The sequence below is a fragment of the Sturnus vulgaris genome, chromosome 1, assembly GCF_052056855.1.
Source record: "Sturnus vulgaris isolate bStuVul1 chromosome 1, bStuVul1.hap1, whole genome shotgun sequence".
NCBI lineage: Eukaryota > Metazoa > Chordata > Aves > Passeriformes > Sturnidae > Sturnus > Sturnus vulgaris.
In genome coordinates this window covers 76,545,025-76,567,442 of record NC_142243.1, presented here as the reverse complement: position 1 = coordinate 76,567,442, position 22,418 = coordinate 76,545,025, and the positions used below count along the sequence as shown (strand labels likewise).

The window sequence follows — 22,418 nt, the reverse complement described above, 5'->3', positions numbered from 1 at the left end:
TAAATCAGTTGTATTGTACAAAACCACCATGTTAATAGTTCCCAGTGCAGGATGGAGGTAGTAGTTATCTTAGTATTTCTGCTGCATTTAGTTATTTTTATAGTTCTGCACCTTGTTTCATGCTGAGGGAACTGAATAAAAAAAAAATGACACTGAAAGACATTATAATCAACGGCTGCTGGCTGCAATTACATAGTGTACTTGATGTCTTTATAAAGCACCTCTAGTTTAAACCCACAAATCTTTCAGTTTGAATTCTCTCTTGGCTCTATTCTGTTTTGTTATTTCAATGGTGTATTTACAGGAATGATCTCTAGAGTGTATAGGTTTATATAACAAAGATACAAAAAAAAGTTATCAGAAGATTAAAATTTCATCAGTTATCTGTACACTGGAAAAGTGACATTTTGTTCCATTTATGACTGGTATTTACAAAGGCAAGCCTTGTGGACAATAAAGAAAAAAGCATTTGAGTTTCAGTGCTGTAAAAGCTTATTCACATTTGAGAAAATTATTAGATGAAGACTTTCAGATTTAAATGGTCATAAGAGAGACATAATTGTAAAGTAAGCCCAAACTTAACAACAGCGTTTTAAGTCCAAGTCAATTATGGACAAGTCTGCAGTGTTACAGCTTCTGAGCACATTAAACTTAGCTATTACTGAAAATATCCAGCAAGAAATTCTTTGCTATATATGAAAATGTATTAATATGATTTATTAAAATATATAAATATGACACTGAAAATAAGTGAATATGATAAATTTGGAAGCTTCTATTTATTGAAGTTAGTTGGAATACTTTTTTTTCTTTATTCAACTAATGTCACTTTAACCTTTTCCCCTCCATGGTAAGAAAGTAATTTTTTTGCAGATTTTCCTTAAAGACTTAATAATTTTCCTTGTAGTCTTGTCTCCAGGCCAGCAGAATCACATTCCTCACATTAGATAGAACAGCCTCAAGGACACCCTAGGGTCTTGGCATCTCTGACTCATTCACATTCTCCTAGGGACTTGGACATTGCTCCTTTGTCTTGGCCTTGCAATAAGGTAAAATCCAAGCAACAGATCACCAGATCCTTACCTAGAATGCCCTATTCCGTACCACAGACTCTCACATCTGACACAGTAAGTGCAGAAGTCACTACTTAGCCATTTTTTCTCCTCCTCCATTAATGCTTTCCTCACCTTTGGTTCCTCAGGCTTTGACAATGAGTTGTTGATGCTTTCCCCTGTCGCACACCTGAGATGTAACACTTGCACATGATGTTTGAGCCAGGGGAGAGTCCTTCCAGCAAGACTGCTTGAGTACAGAGAGTTCGTCTCGCTTCAGGGTCTTGCTGGGGGATTAGGAAGTGACTCTCCTGCACAGGGAAGCTGTGAATCCAGAGCCTGCAGTCCAGATACTGTCACTGCCAGGTGGCTCCGTAGAATTGTTTGGGATTTAAGCAGGCTCAGTTTGCCTGACAGACTTTATTGGTGCTGGTTGGGTAAGCATCTAGAAAATGTCAGAATATTTCTAATGTGTTCCCACATCATCTACAAAATTAAATATCAATTAGAGCTTCAAGGATAGAACCCTCCTTTTCTTCCAAACATACTGCTGGTAAACACTTCATATTATGATGAAGCCAGAGAGTAGTTTGTATCTTTCTAGCAATAACTCTAAATTAGACCTGATTTGGGGGCAGTAAAGGTACATATACTTGTGCATTCACAGCGTAATCTGCTAGAATGAGAGAGTAGGATCTATTCTCTGTCTTTGTGCATCTTTCTCTAAGAACTTAAGCAAACTCCATAAGGATAGTGTCAATCTGTTGTGTCACAGCAATAAATAAATAAATAAATAAATAAACATGCCTCGAGCCCTAAAACATTTCTCGTGCTCAGTTTCCTATATGCTATGCCAAAACGAATATTAACTTTCACCTCCTCATTCAGTTTCTATGTGAGAACAGCAGTACATTATCAGTTCTTCAAAACACAGTTGATGTTCATTCCAGTGTACTGATGGACCTTAATCCAAATCTGCAAAGCTTTGTGTGCAGTTCTCGGACAATGAAATTCTACCCCAATGACCAGGGAGTAAAGGATCTAGTAAACTGGCACTTCTGTTTGAATAAATGTTGTATCAGAAACTTCAGAGATGCTGACGGTTGCTAGCCTATTTAGAAGCTTTTTAAAATCTAATTATCAGCAGCCCATAACATCCAGGATGTATAAATTCATACAGAAACATAATGGAATGCATGGGTTCAGAAAAGAAATTATCCTAAAGTCCAGACTCCAGTACGCTTTAGAAAGCATATTCCTTTGAGAGCTGGTGATGGAGTGAGTACTATGGGGCTGAAGAGAAAGGAATGAGGAAAAGCTCTTTTTCGTCTCCTTGCTGATGCCTCTCGTGGTCTTTGCTACTCTGGTTTATTTAACAACCAGCTGGGAAGTCCATTACAACCCACAGTGCTGTGCAGGAGCAGAGGTGGAGCCTCTTTGGGGCTCCTCATGTCTGGAATCTGTACCTGATGCCTGTCACTGTGCCAGAAAGGCATCTCCAGGGCAGGGCTCCCTGATTCATAGTAGTAATTCTAATGGATGCATTTCTTTTTTGATTTATAGCTTAAATACTTGGATATTGCTCTGGAAGGATGTAAATTTGCACTGAGTTCTCACATTAAGACATTACATTAATGAAGTATTGGAGAGGGTGAATAGAAAGGCTAACTATGACTACTATCACCTGGGGAAATAATTTTGAAATTGATATTTATAGTGATTAAGCAATTGTCTGAGGTTTAAATCTTTCAAAGAGGCATGAACATAAACTTCAAATCTGCAACTTGTCACACTGAAGAAAGTTCTGTGGCTGCAGGTGACATTGTTTTTATCTTAATAATTACCATAGCTAAAGTCAGACTGGGATTTTTTTAAGCTTGGATGTGCACATTCCTTTATTTCTTGTAAAAAGCCCAGATTTGCTATATATTTGAGCTGGCAGAGCTAAGCCAGTTGTCTGAGGCTGTTGTACACTAAAATTGTTTTTCATTCCTGACAGTTGATTACACAGCAAGTTCCCCAGCCACCTGACCAGCTGATGGTTGAGAGAAATGCCATGTTTAAAGTGCCTCTTTCTACCTGTCTTCGTGCAATGAGAAGAAAACAAATTTTAGCCCCCTTCCCCGGGTCCCATCAGTTATATTTGCACATCTACACTTAAAGAAAATAAAACCTCCCTGGTGAATGACTTGTTTTCAGAATAAGGAGAGATTGCATGAGAAAAACTATTCCATTGCAGAGACCTCTCTGGAGCATGAGACACTGGGACTGGAGCACAAAATGGCATTTAAGAGCCACAAGAGCCCGCTCTACTAAAGGCTCAGCTCAGAGTATAGTGCTCTGTTCTTTTTTTTTTTTTATTATTCACTCTACTGAATTTATCCCTATGACCCTAAAAGAGTAATCAGCACCGATAGGGCAGAGACACCCTGGATGCAGTTGGTACTTACCCCAGTTGCACGCTAAAGCCAGGGTCTGTAAAGGTGTGTCTCCTCTCTTGCCACTCACAGGAAAGCTGCTGGGGCTGAGCTGCTCTGCTGCATCATGAAGTCTATGCAGTCAAGAAGGACATTAGGGGATCATGCCCTTACTTCAGCATTTTGGACACATCTCTGCGGGCAAGAGTAAAGGGCTGTATTTCACAGCTATGATATCATTCTTGTAAGCTGTAATTCAACATGAGCCACTATAAAACCTTTCCCATGACATCAGAGCTGTGAAATATAGCTGACTTCAAGTGCAGAAAATTCCCCCACAGGAATAATTGTTTCCTGGCAATTGGTGTTTGAAGGACTGATCCTTTAAAAGGCTGGCACAAATCCCATCTAGGTAATGCTGCTCCAGACAGCATTTCTCAGCTAATGTTATGTGCAGGAGCAGAGGTGTGGAGCTCCACCACAGGATTTGGTCATAGAATTGTTGGGATGAGCACTAGAGGAGCCTGTCAGGTGATGATTTTCACTCCCTTATGCCTCAAAAATCCATGCAGACCTTACTAATAGCAAAGTAGTAAGTTTGCTCATGTGCTGCACTCCCTGCCTCAGACCCTGCCTCTCCAGAAAGAGAAGACACATGTGCACAGCCAGAACCACTGCCCTTCAAACACAGATCATCCTGGTGATGCATACATCCTGCCACATGGCAGCTCACCAGGTCTGCACCTGCTTGGAGATAACTCACCCGAGCAGGTCCCAACCTCCCCCCACAGCAACCTGGCAATAAAATGGAAGTAAAAAATGCTGTATGAGACACGATTTCCTTTTCCATATCACATAAAGGAAGATGTCCATTTGAATACAGTCTAATGAGAGCCAGGGTAATAATCGATGTTGGCAGAGCCATAAAGGACAAGACCTTACATGGGTCAGAAGAGTACTGCAGGAGGAGAAAAGAGACTATAGACATGGAGAGGGTTAAAGCCACCTCAGCTCTCCCTATCCTGGTGCCTGAATCTGCTGAATCTGCTGCCTGTGTCCTGCTCTGGCAAACTGCATATTAGTTTGCCACTGCTCCATCAGTTGCACTGAAAGCAATTGTTGAACACATTGAAAAGCTTAGTCATGCCAGCTTTTCCTGTTCCTCCTCTGGAAAGGTCTTGTTGTGAAGGCAGCTCTGTTCCTGCTCTTCTCTCTGTGTGTACAGTTATGTGTATGTATGAATACACCCAGGGCTCCATGTCTCTCACAAACTCTCACAGCTGTGTGTCGACACAGCTCTCATGACCTGCAGGACAAGTTGTCTTTCTCTGGCTAATAAGAAAGCTAACTACAACCCTTTCCTCTTCTCCAGAAGAAAGTACACTGTGTCAGAATTAATTGTACTATTTACATTCTTCCTCTTATTGCTAAAAATCTTACTCCTTCTAACACAGAAGTTACCTAACAGTATTTTACCTTTTGAAACAGTAAAATAATATTGTTAGAGCAATCCTATTCCCTTACCTACCATTCATATAAAAACTAAATGGTATTTCTTTATAGAAAATTATTTACTAACAGGAACTCTAAGAAACTTGAGGTTACTTCGTCCAATTCATTACCAAGAACAACGACAGCCAGAAGAGTAGCTAACCCAAGGCATTGCAGGTGCTGTAACTCCTTGAGTGCAGCTCAAAGGCTAAATTTTGTCTAATGTACACCTTTAAATAGACAAATACATAGGAGAAAAAATGGTCTTTGATGTAGAATATGATCCAAGTAACACAATGATCCGTGAAGCACAATGAAACAAACAAAAATTTTCTCTTCAGTTTCGTAGAGTCAGATTGTCATTCCACAGTCTTTATTTACAAATACTGAGAAATGCTGTATTGAATTTTGAGCTGGTTCAGAATGATTTATTGGGTTTTGATCAGAATACTGAAAAATACCTCCAAATGTTTTTAAAAAGAGCATCAGTGAGAAAGCAAATAAAAATTAATCAAATTGTCCTTCTCTGTGGATATAGATTTGTTTGAACTAAATATTTAATGAAGTGTTTACAATAAAAATATATGTTGTGAAATATTTCTTTCAACTAATTCTGATTTCTCCACATTATAAAATGCTCTGAAGCTGTTCATTAGGCATTTTGTATGACTGGTTACCTGAGACACATAGTATATTTTCGTCCTTTTGAATAGGAGTTTTCAACTTTCTAAAAAACAGAAGAACTGTCCACTGTAGCTTTTTGCATGTTAAAAATTATGCGGTATTCAGAGATAGAGATTATTTTTGTAATTATTTTGTAGGTGCACCGATATTTAGTATTAATAATAGTAGAAAGCAGTAGCTAGTAAAACCCCACAGGTAGCAATGAACTAGCTGTGGTTTGTTTTCTATTTTTAGAAGTTATTAGTGAAAGCATTTACATATATAACTATGCATTTAAAGATTCAAAACTCTGGCAGTAGATAATGAGAAAACCAAAGTGTCCACTTCATTTTCTATGCAATAACTACTAGCAGGTCTATTATGTGTGAGATATTGACAGATACACACATTTATTTCACTAACCTCTTAAGCCAGGCCTTTCTAATGGAGTGAAAGACAAAACTCCTTAAATGTGAGGGAAAACTCCTGGACTTAAGTCCAATCTCTTCAGTCCATAACAATAGCAGCAGAATGCCTCCTGGGAAGACAGTGTGCACTTCTGCTAGCACTTCTTTAATGTGATATGGTAATCTCACCAAGATCCCCAGTCAGAAAGTAATCAGTTACATCCCAAAGTTCAGGCAGTAAAAAGAGAAATATCTGGCTTGCCTTTATCGATGAAGGGAAGCAAATGGGTTAAAGGGGACCCACACACACCCTAATATCATGACTCCTTCTCCATACTCGATATGGATTCACTCAGATAATTTGAAGGACCATTTGCAATGTTTTGAATCAGAAATAGTTCAGGTTTTCAACAATCAGGTTTTCAACAATCAATATTACTCATCTACTTTGTGGACTTACTTGCTGCGGTGATGACACTTAAGTACCTTTGGAAATGCTAAAACAGTTGTTATTTTTCTTTTCAGAGATCCTTTGAGACTGCAAAGACTATTTAAAGAAGGAAGACGGCATGAGATTGGATTTAGTGCAGTAAAGTAGGTTAATTTGAGGACAAGACAAAAAATCATTATTTAAACCTTCTTGTGTTGCCGTGATGAGAACTTACCATTGCTTCTGGCTGCTGTTTTGGGCTGGTCAGCCCCACCAAAGTTTCTTAACTCCATTATCCAAAAGGACTAGCGGCTTCCCAGAAAAGGAAAAGGTTTTGGTGTTGTCTGGAAACAGCAGGCAAGACCTCCATCGTTCCAAAAGGAGCTGGATGTGGAATCAGTTCTTTTTATTGGAGGAATACACAGGAACTGACTACCAATATGTTGGCAAGGTAAGTTTCTTTCATATGCATCTATGTTTTGATCTTAGAAGCACTGGAAAGCCAGCAGTAGCAAGTGGGGAAGAACAATGCCTGCTACAACTTTTAGTTCGTGTTCCTGTGTGCCCAGTTCTGCTGAGGAGTAATTCAGCGGAAAGGTTAGTGCGCTTCAGCTTCAGATTGTAATCAACAGGTCTTCGTTTAACCAGAAAGTCCCATGGCAAATCACTGGCAGTTCTGTTAAAGATTTTGCATTTTATTTTGTGTCTGGAAATAATGCAGCTTAATTATAGGCCAGATTTTTAGCTTTGAACTGGGATATGTGTTTTTCCCTCGTGCTCACTAATTTTGCTGCAGTCAAATTATATAAACCAGGAGAGGTTTAGATCTAAGTTAGGATTCACAGTTCCTACATTTTTGGTGAGGATTCTCTCTACCCAGCAAAAGGTAATTTTTTTTCATTTTTATTACCCACTGCACACAACAATGCTGCAGCCATTTTCTGAAGAGGTTTTGTGATGCCATTGAGGACTGTGTGACATGACCTTCACACCACCCACCTTGCTACTACAAGGCATGGTTGAAGCACACTGTACATATATACTAAGAAGCAACAGACAGCTGAAAATTTCTAATCTCAAAGCATGCTGCCAGTTGGGAAAGGGTAAAAAAAAAATTTAAAAGAAAAGTCACAGCTTAACTCTGAGAACATCTGCCTCCCTGAGCAGCAGACCCCCATGTAGGTAACAAACTTTATGTGAGCTGTAGAGTTAATGCACCTGCTTTAAGAGCCTAAAGGGAGTTGATACTGCCCGAGGTGCCACAGTCTATAGGAATATGTCTTGCAGAATGCAGAAATTATGCTACTGATGATGACATTGAAAGCAGAAACAATACAGCAGCTTGGTTATCCAAACTAAAATGGGGTTGTGTCTGATCTAGTTTGATCTCTCAAGCCTCTTAGCAAAGGCTGCAGATCACAGTGGTTTGACATTTTATCTCCCTCTGCAAGCTTCTGAGCATTCCCATGAGAGATGGTGGCTGCTTTTCTCGCCTGCCAGTCAGCTGTCAGTCAAAGTTGGATGTGACACACCTTTCCTGCTAAATGGCTGCAAGGCAGGATTCAAATGAAGAGCTACTCAGCTGGTGTAATACTCATAGAATTCCATACAGGATAATCAGCATTCATGAAAGGTACCATTGAGTTCAGTCTACTGGAATAGGCCAAAGGCAGAGAGTCCTCAGAGAGGAGAAGTAAAGAAGGAAGATAAGAGGGTAAGAAAATATACCAAAAGAGAAGACAATAAGAGGAAAGAACTGGAAAGACAGAGATGGAAAGAATGGAAGCTTTACAAAGAGGAATCAAGATGGAAAGGAGGGGGAAATTCCATTAAATGGGGGTAGAGGTTAAGAGTTGGGACAAAGTTTGCAAAAAGAGAGCAAAAACAAAACACAAGATGAGACTGTGAAGGAAAAAAAAAAAACAGGTATTAAACATGGAGTCAAGGACGAAAAAAGGGGCTGCAAATTGAAAGACGGCAGTCCTCCACACACTCTCCTTTTTCACAGTCTGCTGAGGGTGGTCAGGGTCATGGGGATCTTTTTGTTCAAAGATAAAGCATATAGTCCTGAGGTGATCCTACAGCCTCTCATTGTCACTGTGAATTTTGACATTAAACATGACCAGCCCCCCATTCTTTCCACTGCAGGGTTAGAGTACAAGCTATTGAATTCAGAGGGACTCATGGGGAAGTGAATATTCTTGCAGGATAAGTTTGCTGAGAGACAATTAAAAGATGGTCTAGTTGGACCCAAGACGGTTTCAACAGGAGTCAGAGGAAGAAAAAAAAAGAGATTATTTTTAAAAGTTCTTCTTCCACCTATTTGTACTTTATTACACTTTCTATTGTAAAGCATAGAAACAACACATAATGTATAAATGTCATTGATTCTGTGTTCCTAAGCCATTCACGAGTGGCCTTTCACACATCTTTCAAATGCCAGAACTGCTCACACTCTTTTAACTGAACAATTAGCCAAGAGGCATGGAAGAACAGCCTTTTATTATTAAAGTTGAGGACTGGTGTGAGGGGAAATGATAGAAACATCTAAATGTCTCCAAATTGAGGTAACCAGGCAATTTAACTGAGCAATTAAACTTGACTGATGTGGGCAAATGAGGATCATGAACATTTCTGTGAAGCATATTTTTTTTTCTCAGAGGACAAAATGTTAACCTTAAATATGGACTTTAAAATGGTAGGAATATAAAGAAGAAATGTGAAAAGCAAAATAGTTTAAAACAATAGCAATGTATGTATATAAAAGGGAATTGTGCTTATGCCTTACTGTGTAAACAGGCAGACATTAATCTTCTGGGGTTTTTGTGTTCAGGGGTTGAAGCTGATGGGCTTTCACTTCATAGCCATAGAAAGAAAAGATTCTATATAAGCTACAAAAAAAAAATCTTTTACTCATGCTGGTTTCACTTTTGCCTCAGCATTTTTTTAGCATCTGTTTAATCCAAACATCTACATCAAAATTTGAGATGTAATAAATCTGTTGTGAAAGATTCTGAAAAACAGCATTATTTGTATAAGCTGCCCAAATTACAGTTGTAAAATTCTGTGACTGTTTAAACTACAAAAAGTACATCAAAATAGTTTTAGAGAGTAGGGAAAGAACAGTGAAAGAGTATGCATTCAGGCTTGGGATAATAAAAGAGAAAGGTAGTTTCTCTGAAGACAGAGCTCAAGGCAGTTCTGAAGACAATGCTGTAGCATCATCTGAGTCACAGACCAGAGTGCTGTTGTTGTCTATACCCTGTTTACTCTTTATTCATTGAACCCAGAGCTTTCCATCCTTTAGGAGTTAATTGTCCAAGCACATATGAAACCTTTTTTTTGGTGCCCATGGGTACTGTCAGCTATTAAAAGTGCTCCCCAGTTTTGTATGCACACTTCATTGTCAGCCCAGTCATGCAGCTGTATCTCACTGGACAAGGATGTGCAGCTGCCAACGAGGCACTTGCAGTGCTGTCAGTACAAACTGATGTTTGATGTGGCTCTGGCACCACATCGATCACTTTATTACCCATCCTTGTATTCCTGAATTTCATTCCTGTATATTTGTGAAATAAAGTCTCTTTAAAAAGAGTTGAAATTCACGCCTCCAGTCACTCTAGTCTCAGACCTAATAATAGAGAACTTGAAGAAAAGTTCTAGACTGGAATTATTCATTGCACTGCTGAATAACTTGTGAACTATAGCTATGCACTGAAGTGTGACTGATGGGCACAGTGACATTTTAACCTGAAGATATCTTTTCTTCTGGTTCAGAAATTATAGCACTTGGCAGGGACTCAATTCAAAAATAAAATAATTACATGAGCATCAAAGTAGAGAAGTGTCTAGCACTACTACCTAGCCAAAATTTGCAAAATCTAAGTTGGGTTTTAAAAGAGATCTAGTTGTACATGTGTCTGCTTAGTACAATTTTTAAGGGCTGAGGTGAATGCAGCCTTAAATCACAGGCAAACAATGAAGTGGTAGTGCAACTGTATATAAAATTCACGCTGTGTTTCCTAGAGATCTTCAGATATTCCAGGGGAGGAAAAAAAAAGAAAACATCTGACCTGTTCCAAGATTATACTCACAGGTACAGTTACTATTTGTATGCACTTGACAGCTTTGACATGGCAGTCCTACTGCCTACATAAAATCCATGTACTGGCATCCATCACTGAGTTTAGAGCACAAACCTAGGATGATTGTTACATAAACGGGTAGGAGTCCTCTTTCTTTAGGACCAAAGAAAGATCTGAACAAGTCTTAAATCTTGCTCATTAACCCAGGAACAGCTTCTGGCAGTCTGCAATGGAAAGGACCAGCTTGCTTTCCTGGTAACAACAGGCACAACTGTGGAATGGTTTTGTAACACTCTGTCTGGCTGGCACTAACAGGAAACTTGCAGACATACTTTTCATTTTTGCTGTGTCTTATTGATGTTCATATAGTTCAAGCAGTATGCTCGCCTGGAAGCTATCTGATGTTACTACCTGTACAACCCATCATAAACAATCAACCTCTGCTGACAACTCCATTTTTCAGGGAAGATAAAGTCAAACTCCTGCTGGTATGTGGCTTGGCAAAGCAAAAAAGAAACTGTATTACTGTAGGCAAACCCAGAATCTTTTTGTTTGGTGCTGAAAGAACCTCTTGGAAAGATGAATTCCCCTCTATCAAGGAATGATTTAAGGTACTGTTGACCCTGCTTTTGAGGAGGGGATGAACTAAATTTTATCACAGTATAGTTTCAGCAGTGTTTTTCTTTCCTTTGTCTGATTTTACTTCTGGCTACAACTATTCTTAAGGCAAGCACAGCAGTGTATTTCAGCAGAAACAAATGGAACAAAAGGCAGAATTTCTCCAAGCCATTGCAAGTAGAAGGACTAAGTAACAAACCAAGGCAAAATTATCTGGCTGTGAGCACACACAAGGGGCTACTTAAACAAAGAAAACTACTGTCATGTAATACAGTCCATGCCTTTTCAGCATTTTAGGAAGTAATGGGTAACATTACTCCAGTGGTTAAAAGGTATCATATCTTAATTGGGTGGCTTGATAACTAGCAAAAGAAATCTTCACTTTTTCTCAGATTTTTGTGTGCTAGTGTTCTATACTTACCTTTAAGTTTTGTTCCCCAAAATAGCAAGATGTGAAAAGTCACACTAAAATGAGTCCCCCATCTGCACTTTTAACATCCTTTGTGCAGCTTCATTGGCAGACACTTGCTCAGTATTTGTTTTCCTTGACTTGTAACTTGCACTACGATACATGCTTGATGCCTTCAGTTTCCTGTTTTATGCACAGTGACTATTTGCTATTTTTGCGATGCCTGAAGTTAAAAGTTGCCTTTGTAACTTCTATTTATTCAGAGAGTATCTCAAAGCAATTTTCCATTCATTTTTGATTATTAGAATAGCCTCTCTCAGTGTCTAGATTTTGCATTCTGCATCCAGAAGAACTGTGAGCGTTAAGACCAGCCTTTTGCATGTGACAAAACTGATGTGCAGGGAGGTAAAATAGCCTTCTGCACAGATAAAAGTCAGAAATTTCAAAACTGAGATTGGAAAACAAAACAAAACAAAAAAAAAATCAGAGTTCTTAGCCTCTCTCTCCCACCCCCCTGCCACCCCCTCCCCCCAGTTTCTATGATTAGGTCACCTGCCTCCCTCCTCAATAGGCTGACTATTTGTCATTCTCTTAAAAAGTAGAACAAATGCTGTGGCGCATCTGCGCTTCCTTTATTCCTCATCCATCAGTCATATTTTATGTTCCACCACTTGACTCTCCCAAGTGCCCTTCATTTCTATATTGAATTGCACACACATAAACACACTTGTCTTGTATTCCTCTTTGAAAGATTTACTGGCGCTGATAGAAGTTCCCTGTGCTGTCGGTCTCTGTGGAATAGAGATAACTCTGTAATGAGGGACAGCTGAGAGGTTAGAGGCCCAGGACGACAATCCAGAAACAGCTTGCTGGTTTTGAACCATCATACCGGGGCTAAGAAAGGAGATAATGAGCAAGGGGTGGGATGGGCAAGGATGTTATTCAGAAAATGAAAAGGCAGGAAATACAGCATGGTTAATGTTTACGATCATCGTAATTGTGAATCTGCTTGGCATCAACCTTGTATCCAAATATATTACACAAAAAAAGAGCCTTACAGCCATCTGTTTCAAACAAACCACATTTCCTACATTATGGCACATGATGGTACTTACAGTGTAACGATACAGAACCTCCTCCCCTTCTTCCTATTCCACCTACAGAAGCAAGCAAATCCTGGGACCCTCAAGGCAATATTTATGTTAATTCTTATTTTTCATTTTTGTGTCTCAAACAAAACAATTTTGTTTTCCACATGCTAATTACCCACTCATACCAATGCTTACATTTTGGAAGACATCTTCTCACAGATTATCCTGTTCTACTCTTGTTAGCAGTCTTCACATAGTCCTGAATTGCATATCCCTAGACTTCCAGCTATAGAAAAACAGCTGAACATATTAATCTTCCTCTCTAGGGAAAGACTACATGTGAAGTTCATGCTTGATTATGGATTATTTAGATCACTGTTATTTGGATTTTTTTTTATAGCACAGTAGCATTCTCACTATGAAGCTGCAACATCATGAATATAAATTTTAAAGGCTAGGGGCAGCTGAAAAACAAAATCCCTCTTTCAGGCCTAAGACAACCATTGTTACTCTACCATTTGTTGTTTACAGTTGGCTTACCAAATATAGTGAACCTTAGAGCATAGAGGAATCTCTTTATTAAATTAAACATATTGTCTGTGGCTCCCTTTTCTTTTGCTGCCATTTCCCTCACTGGTGAACATCAGTTCACAGTGGGGCAGCAGCAGGTTGAGAGCTGTGGCCAGTCAGTGTAACATTTCAAAACACAAACTGTAAATGTGTTGTGATGTGAATGCCTACTGTTGATCCGTATGCGCTAATGCAGACTGTGGCTTGCTTTCACCATTAACAGGGTGAAAGAAACCTCAGCATGCACTTGCAAGTACTTCAGGATGCAGTGAAGCTTGTAGTTGTCATGAAAGTCTGAGGTGGCAGATGAAGAAATGGAAAGAATTGCTCTCTGGAAGGAAAAGAGAAGGAAAAGATATCAGTCCTTTCTCTCCTGTCTTCTAATTTCATAAAAAAAAAAAAAAAAACGCCCCAAAACAGGAAAAACAAAGGTTGTATAGAAATAAAATAGTGTGCGAGCTGGGAGTTAAAAACTTTCATTAAAGGACAAAGAGGAAACATTAGAAATGCTTATGTTAGAATTATAATTCCCACTGTTTTCTAGAAAGAGTTGTTTATTTTGGAGTTGTATAATTTGATGAAGACTGCAGTCCTTCTATCCCCAGCTTGCTCATGCCATGTGGTACAGGGCAGGGCTCCTGGAGAGCTCAGCTGAAATGAGCTCAGCTCATTCCTCTTTATAGGAATATTGTCCCTCTGGCATTATTTCATACTTTGTCTCTTTGTGAAACATCAAATGATGTTTCATATTAGATGTCTGCTGGAACAAAGGAGGTTTTAATGTGTTGCACAGGCTCACATAATGATCATTTAGTCATCTTTAGTGTATTGGTCATCTCTGCCCGTTCTATATCTTCGTGTTGGAAGGCAACATCAAGTTCAGTCAAATCATTTGTATAACTTATGTGTTTAGCATCATGTTGTCATTAGTGGAAATTCACCTTCTCCTCAAAAGACAGAGCCAAACAACATATGTGTACCTTTGGCTCTTTAACATACTTCCTTGTACCTAACAACCCTTGCAATCAAGCTGATTGGGGCACTGGCACAGGATTTAAAACTGCAAAGTGATGTGTCAGAGCATTTATTCATAGTTCCTTTCCACTTTGTGTAGTTTTACACATTTCAGGTCAGTTGCTTAAAGCACAGTTAATGCTGTTTACAACAGCTAAAATTACTCAGAGAATGGGAATAACATCATTCCCACATCTTCGGAATAACAACTGCCAAGGGGGTTGCAGGCAAAGAGTTAATGCCTGTGGAAGAAAACTCTTGCATGTATATTTGTGGCATTTGTAAACTCAGGTAAGCTTGACCCTCATGCTACTTGCAAGAAGATCCTGCCAGGATCTACACCATTCACCTTATAAATATCTGTTATTTTACCTACAGAAATATTTTATGAACAATTTCCTTCAGAATTTTTAGATTGATAGTATCACAGCAATTATATGTGCTTCAGAGAGAATTCTTTCCTTTCATGAATACTAGATATTGTATAATTAGGAGAGCACAGACACAAGTATTCTCACCAAAAGAATTCCAAGTTCTCCAGTCAAAATTAATATGCATTCCTAGATAGGCCATGCTGGATCTCGAACCTGAATTGGTGTGACTTCCTCTATTTTCAGAATTTAAGTACCTTCCCCAAAGACTATGGCTTTTCAGACATTATAGAAAGAAACTTTTCATCACTGTCACCATCCTTAGATGCATCCAAATTTTTATGGAATTGAGTGTGTCTAATTTACTTAAAAGGCTCCTGATTTATTGGTTTTTCTCTGCTGTGGATAATGCTTTACTCTACCAGAATGTTCTGCCTAACTCAAGGCTCTATGGGGCCAGTGGGCAAAGTGCCATTCCATATCCCTGAGGAGTTCTCCGTTATTCATGACAAATGGGTCCAGCACAACACACCCTCTGGTCAGCTCATCAATCACCTGGGTGAAGAAGTTGTCTTAGGAATTCTGCAGAAATCTGGGTTGCTTGCACACAGACATATTGCCCATCCAGCAAACATAGGAATGATTAGAGTCTCCCAAGAGTAGTCTGACCTGCAATCACAGGGTTTCCTCCATCTGTCTAAAGAAGGCTGCATCTGCTTCATCTCTTTGAGCAGACAGTCTGTGGCAGATACCTAATGTGATGTCTTGTGTTGGCTTCTCCCCTTATCCTCAAGATCTCGACTGATTTGTCACCTGTTCCAAAGCAAAGCTCCCCCTAGATGTGCTGATTATTTGCTAAGCCACCTCCTAGCCGTCCTGACCTGGCCTCTGTAAGGGTCTGCATTCTGCTGCTGCGTTCAGGTGAGCTGTCCTTCACAGCCTCACTAATGGCACTTTGAGGAATACTTATTTGAAAGAAGAATCTACTCAGTGCCATACTTGGCTAACGTTTCCCATAAACATTTTTCTAGTTGAGGAGTCTTGAGTCCTGCCAACAGATATATGTGTGGCCTTTCATATTGCATCTACTGTCTCACAAATCCTTGATTATCTGGTTATATAAACACAAACTTCGATTTAGAAACAAAGATGGAGAACATGACTGAATGGAAATATTTCTCCTTTTCACAGCTTCTGACCTATAGAACTAAATGACAGGGGCATGAATACAGATTAAAGACTCACACTTGTGGATATGAATTAGTATCCTTTTTGTTAAGTCTCCATTTAAATCTGAATGAGGGTTCTCATTTGTTTTAGTGTTTGTCTGTCTTCCCTTCTCCATCCCCCTTCTTCCTCCCTGACACACACATTTTTATACAGCATATAAAATTCATACACACATTTCAGGGTTTGATTGTCAGCATCAAGCACTCAGAATATCAAAGGGTCACCTTTGTCAGTAAGCAAAGGATGAGCATTTGCTTTCAAGCGCATCCATCAGGGAGTAGTCAGAAGCTGTTACTTGCCGAAGAAGCCTGATGTTTTATTCAACTATATCCCAGTAAAAACATTTCTGGATATTAGGCCAAGGAGGGATTTTTTTTATTTTGTTTTGTTTTGCTGTTCATCCTTCAGATAGATTCTCCCCTACTCCCATGGGAGAATAGAAGTTTGCATAGAATTAGAAATGTATGTGCTGATATACCTTAATTAAGGTGCTGTATTTGCTTACAATTTAATTATGATACATTTTTGAAAGTTCATGATTCCAAAGAAAATATTTTGTCAATGATTAAATAGATAATTCTGACCACTGATAAAGAGTAATCAACTGTCTCTGGGTAAATTCCCAGAGAAATCAAAGATAAATAAATCTAGACATATAATACACTCCCTATTTCACTAACTATACACATCACATAATTTAAAGACTAAGGCACATGCACTAAAATTATTATTGAATTCATGTTTGCTGAATGTACTCTTAAAAAAAAATATTTTCTCCTAATCTCAACAGAATACCTGCTGCCAGCTTCTACTATATGAATTCCCTTTCCTAATTGACTAATGCAATACAGGACAGAAGTCCCATTATAGTCAGTGGAAGGATATCAGGATATTGGAATTAATTTCCTTTGACTTGGAAAAAAGCTGTAAAGAAAATTGGTGCTCTTGAATTGTAGGTACAATTCTAATTGAAAAATAGGGTTTAGGCATGCATCCCTTTATGAACTCATTGTATTCCCATTGAATATCATTACAAGCAGACACTATTTCTTTTAACCTCTCATATGAAAACACACATACTCCTTTTTGAGGAATTTTTAAGATACCTCAAAATGCTACTTTAGCTAATATAGCCAACCTCGGAATGTAGAAACCCTCGTACCTACACACTCAAACCTTTGGACAGCAATCTTCAGCTGGGGGATAATAGCAAAAACTTGAGAACAATTAGATTTTCTACCATTGCAGCTGTATTAAGGACCGGCCATCCGCCCCACCCTCTAAATACAGCAAGCTGTGGCAAAGCCCTAGTATTGCTACTCTTGATTCCAGTTAGATGATACTCAGTCTTTCCATAAACACAGAACAAATTACACCCAAGGTTCTCAAATCATGTTATAATCATTACATACAGAACTGGACGTTGTTAACGATTTACTGCAGGGAGAATGTAGAAGTATCAAATAGTGATCTGTCTAAGATCAGACAGGAAGACTGTGACAAAGGCCATATTAAAACTTGACGGTGTATTTGTGGCTACAAGCCTGTCTTTCCCTTGCATATCTTGTGTTTTTGTCAGAGATACTCTTAAAAGTGCTTCACTCCTTGTTTGTATTCTTTTTGTATACCAAGAAAATCATCAGTGATGTCTCCAACTAAGTCTCCCATTTAGCTTTTAAGACTCAACACTTGAAGCCAATGACTGACTATCCAGTTAATGTGGTAGATTTGCAGTGCTAGAAATGTCTATCTCCTAAAATGACTGGTACAGCTCTTTCGAGAATTCAGAGGCCTGAATTTTCATTCCTGATCACTGAATTGTGTACACTAGATAAAATAATTTTTAAAAATCTATTTTAATATTCTGCTCAGCTATTCAAGAGTTTTCCTAGCACCTGAGCTAGGCTGTGAGAAGTCTGGAGTTGGCTAAGCCATTTATACTTTTTAGTAAGTTAATGCCGATGTCTCAACTGAAGCAAATACTCATGTCTTATCAGGCCCTTTTGCTACCCCACAGTTTGAAAATACTGGCAAGAAGAAATAATTCTTGCTTTGACAAAGAAATCCAGATGTTTAAATAGATGGACCAAAAGCATAAAACAGGGATTTTAAACTGCCTTGGCCTTCCTTGAGAGAAGAACAAGATTTTTGCGCTTTTGTGAGGGTAATTGCAGAAGTCTGTATAATGCTGTATTGTTACCATCACTACTGTTTAGCTGAAGAGAGCTCTTTGATCTTTCAAAGGCATAATGAAACCCAACTGCTCTAAGTAAAACTGGGAAAATTCAGTATATAACCATGGAATTTTTATTATTTTTTTAAAGTAAGAGGTCAGTTATTACACAGAGTCAGAATTGTTTTGAGTTCCATAGAGTCTGAAAGGAAGACTGCTTCTTTCTAGTGTTATATAGTACTTCAAAGAAAAGCAAGAAGTTTGATAAAAGGACAGGAAACTCAAGGGCCTATATGTATAGAGATCAGACTTGACACCATGGTCTCTTGTTCGTTACAAATTAAAGACCTATTTGTCTTTGTAAGGGCAAACTTTGTAAATTCTGCTGTAATTTGGCTTAGAGATAATAGGAAGAAGAACAAATAAAGTGCATTACCACAGAAGTGCTAAACAGCACTCAGCTCAAGCCAACATGGAGATACCTTTACCTAGTTTGCAGCTTTGCCAGATACTCATTAAGATCTGATAATCAGCTGCCCCTAGAGAGAAGGGCTGTCAGAATAAGGTACATTGCTAGTTTGTTGTACTGCAGCACAGGACAAAAGCTCTTGTGCCAATGTCCCTGTTTAATCACAATTAAAAGCAGAAGCAGCTGGGGAACCCAAGAGGGAGAAGACTTGAGAGGTCCCAGGCAATGTTGAAAGGATTGACATATTCCAGTTGATTTTTTGCAAAGCTGATTAACTGTGGCTGCATGCTTGCACTTCAGGTTAGAAAACTCATTTGTGATTTTGAAGGGTGTGTAATAAAGGTGTGAGTCACCAGAGTATGGATGTTTATTCTTAGCTCCATACATTTAAAACAGAACAACAGGTTCCCAACTACACTTTGGGCAGCCTATTCCTTAAACCAAGGATCCCAACATCAGCCAAACTGTAGTCCCTGTCTCTCTCAGGCCATGTGGCCTCCCATATGGCCCTCACAGAAAGAGACTTCCAGCCTGCCTGAAGGGTGTGAGCCCGAGGTTCCAAAATGAGAGAGCACATTACCATCTTGTCTCTGATCTAATGACAAATTCTTATTCCATTGCCCTTTATATTTCTTATTATTTTTATATTTTTCACTCCAGCACCCTCTATTCTTATTATAGTGACTCTTCAGTGTTCTACTTGTTTTGAAATCAAATGCCACCATATTTTATATTCAGTTTGCCTTTTGAGTACCTGGTTGCTTCTGAATCTTGAAATATGCTTAGTGCTTTCTGATGTGTTTGTTTTCTGAATTTGTTCATCTCTACAAAACTGGTATTAGGCTCTCTTAGTGTCATTCATTTAAAGGGAACAGATTGTCACTGCTACTTTTGTGAATGAATGAGAAAGTTCCCTGACATTTTGATACTCTTAAGAAACAGAAAGACAGCATCACCATTATGTTTTTTTTTAATTCTCCTGCAATTCTTAATATCAGGAAAATATGTTTAGCAGATGATAATGCTGTTGCTGAATGCTTATAGCTTTTTTCCCTGTTAGCAGTGGGTGCAATTTTAGCTTTTTTACTCTTGTTTTTGAATCTCATGACTGCTTTCTTTTTTTCTTTTAAAAAGCCAGCACCTAAGTTAAAGGTTACCCTTAGAGTATATTTTTATTTTACCCTTTGCATGTTGTGCACTGAGGTGGTTATCTTAATAAAGTATTTGACTTATTTTTAATAGTTCAAGTATTGAATTCCTATATCCTTTACCATTTTTTCTTATTATTATTTAAATATTTACTGAGTTTTTCTGCTAATCTGCCTGTTTGAATGCAACCAGGATCGATACACTTTTTGTAAACAAGGTATCTTGCAGATATCTTCTTTCTATAAAAACACAGTCTGCTATGTATTACTATATTAATAGGATTCCACAGCTGAATGAGCCAGGTTTTGAGGTATTCTTGCGTTTGCTAAACTAACTTATGAATCAAAAATGTAAGCACATTCAGATAGACATAGTGTATTTCTCAATAACTCCAAAGAAACCAACACACTAAAATGCAGGAACCTCTTATAACCTCAGCAATTCTTTAGTGCTCTATTTCATTAATTTTATATAGATTGGGTGTTTTCAATCAGGATTTGGACTACTCGATGATCCTGTTAAATCTCTTTCAACTCAACATATTCAGTGATTCTATGTTTCTTGATTTCAGTCTTACCATTTATTATGAGAACATGCTACAGTAGAAAAAGAGAGCTATTGAAAATGGAAGGAATAGAAACAGGAAAAAAACCACAATGTTCATGAAATAGGATTTATTAAGAATAAAATCTAATAGAAAATGCATGGTCATTAAATGGAAGGAGAAGGAACAGAAGAAGGAGAAAAAACCTGAGTGTTTTAGTTCAAAAAACCTGGAAGAACTAGTTTGATAAAGCAATGAAAATTTGTGCTAATTTCTATTGCAGATAGGAAATATTAACATTGTTGTTCTGAGATCTATGTCCATTCATACAGAAGGAAGGCCAATTGAAATGCAGCAATTACAGAAAACCAGCTAGCAGCATCAGCCCTTCATATCTGGCCTTTTTTCTTCACTGACTCTTTTTGGAATCCACTTGACTTGAGAACAAGATACTGAGGTTGTAAACAGGTGAGGACTCAGCTGAGGACTCAGAAGTGCCTATTTTGCAAGCAAAGGCTGTATATAGGCAGGGAGTCTAGAAAAAAAAAACACGAAACAAAACAAGAGCATATGGAATTATTATCTCTAAAATGCAGGATGAGGAAGAATTTATGTATGTGGGAGGAGACTCTTAAAAACAGAAACATAATGCTGCCACAAGAGCAGCACATCTAGTTTGGGAAACAAGATCTTTTCTACTCTCCAGTTCAAAAAGGGACTGTGAACCTGTAGCAGCTTTTTCTTTGCTAGGTATGGCAAGAGCCAAGCAAGATAAAGCTACATTGATAAACTCAAACACCCAGGAATCAGTCACACTGAACCATATTCATCCTGTATTAACTATGGTATAGACCTGTATTCACCATACTAAACTAATCATTTACTATAGTTAACCAGTTCAGTTACTCCATGAACTGTGACATCTGTAAGGGCAATAAAGTGATGAAAAATGAAGACTGCTGATAGCTTAGGACAGCAGATCTCTGGTTAGTGAGGAGATACAAGAGTGTGAATCTATCTTAAGTACCTATGGTAGCAGTTTAAACACAGCCCCTGTGTCAAAGCATTGTTCTTGACAGCTGTACATCAGGCATCATGGTGCTGTGATCTGATAGCACAGGGTCTGTTTGCCTTTCTTTTTAATCTTGTCAATTTTTGAAATAGTTTTATTTTCTTTGAAAATGGCATTGTTTGAATCTTATTTCAACATCTGTCTTTTGATTTTGGAGGCTATAGAGTATAAATCTTATTATAATCTTCAAATTGCTTTATATAGGAATGTAAAGGAATCATCTGTTCTAGTTTCTGTAAGCACCAAGAAGATTTGGAATCACTGTAGCATCTTTCTCCCATTGTTTTCAAAATTATTTTTAAGTACCTAGCCATCTAATCATCAAGTTCAACAGTCTAGCATCTATCTCTGCCCATTGGCCTCCTCTACATAGCTCTACAGTCCATTAACTTATTTATAGAGGAATAAAGTTGTCAAAATCACTAATCTCATGTGCAGTTTGAAGAACAGCAACTACACCAGGCAAATAAACCTACTTTTTGCCTTGAATGGCTGGTCAAGTGACTGTTCCACAGATACACATATAAACCACCACCAACTGTGGCCCATGGTGGTTCTCCTCCAGGAAGTATGTAAGAAACATGAGAAGTAGCACTATTTTGCAGTTTCTAGAGGATTTAAGGAACAGGGCCAGAGCGGGAAGCATCCAGCACCATGCAGTGAGGTGAGTGATATGAGGGAAGCAGGTGGCTTTGGCTTAGGCACGAGTTAGATAGGTTATATGGTGTATGCAAGGATCCAGAGCTTAGCATGATTGAGACCAAAAAAGACATGGCACACACATCCGTAGGAAATCTGGTATTTCTGGTGGTGCTGGATCTCTTTGCGGACCTTCTGGAATATCTTCTGGAAGAAAGGATCTTTTCTGTCTTGAAATAAATTATTTGTGTAGATGTTTGCCCTGATGATACGTGGTATATTTTGTATATATGGAGGTATATGGAACCCATATGTAGTGTTTTGGGGTTATTTTTTGTGCATTAGAAAGAAATGTGTACTTAAACTTCACCAAGATGCATATAAATACTTATTAGCTAATGTGCAAAGCCAGTGACATTTTCCTTTTAACACAGTCACCAAGTAGAGTGAAAAATTTGATGCTGATTATTTGATGATACTAAAGGAGTTGGTTATTATAGTAATTGAGGGGTTTTGTTGATGCT

At 38.4% G+C, this 22,418-nt stretch overlaps 1 protein-coding gene across 2 annotated transcripts in view; it reads left to right on the top strand.

Moving 5' to 3' along the window:
• CDH6 (cadherin 6) overlaps nt 1–22,418 on the top strand; it is a 103,248-nt gene that overhangs the window by 45,048 nt on the left and 35,782 nt on the right. For both annotated transcript variants that reach the window (XM_014872403.2, XM_014872405.2), the window contains exon 2: nt 6,556–6,911. In XM_014872403.2, the coding sequence (XP_014727889.1) occupies nt 6,684–6,911 (228 nt within the window). In that variant the 5' untranslated portion in view covers nt 6,556–6,683. The remainder of the gene's footprint in view (nt 1–6,555; nt 6,912–22,418) is intronic.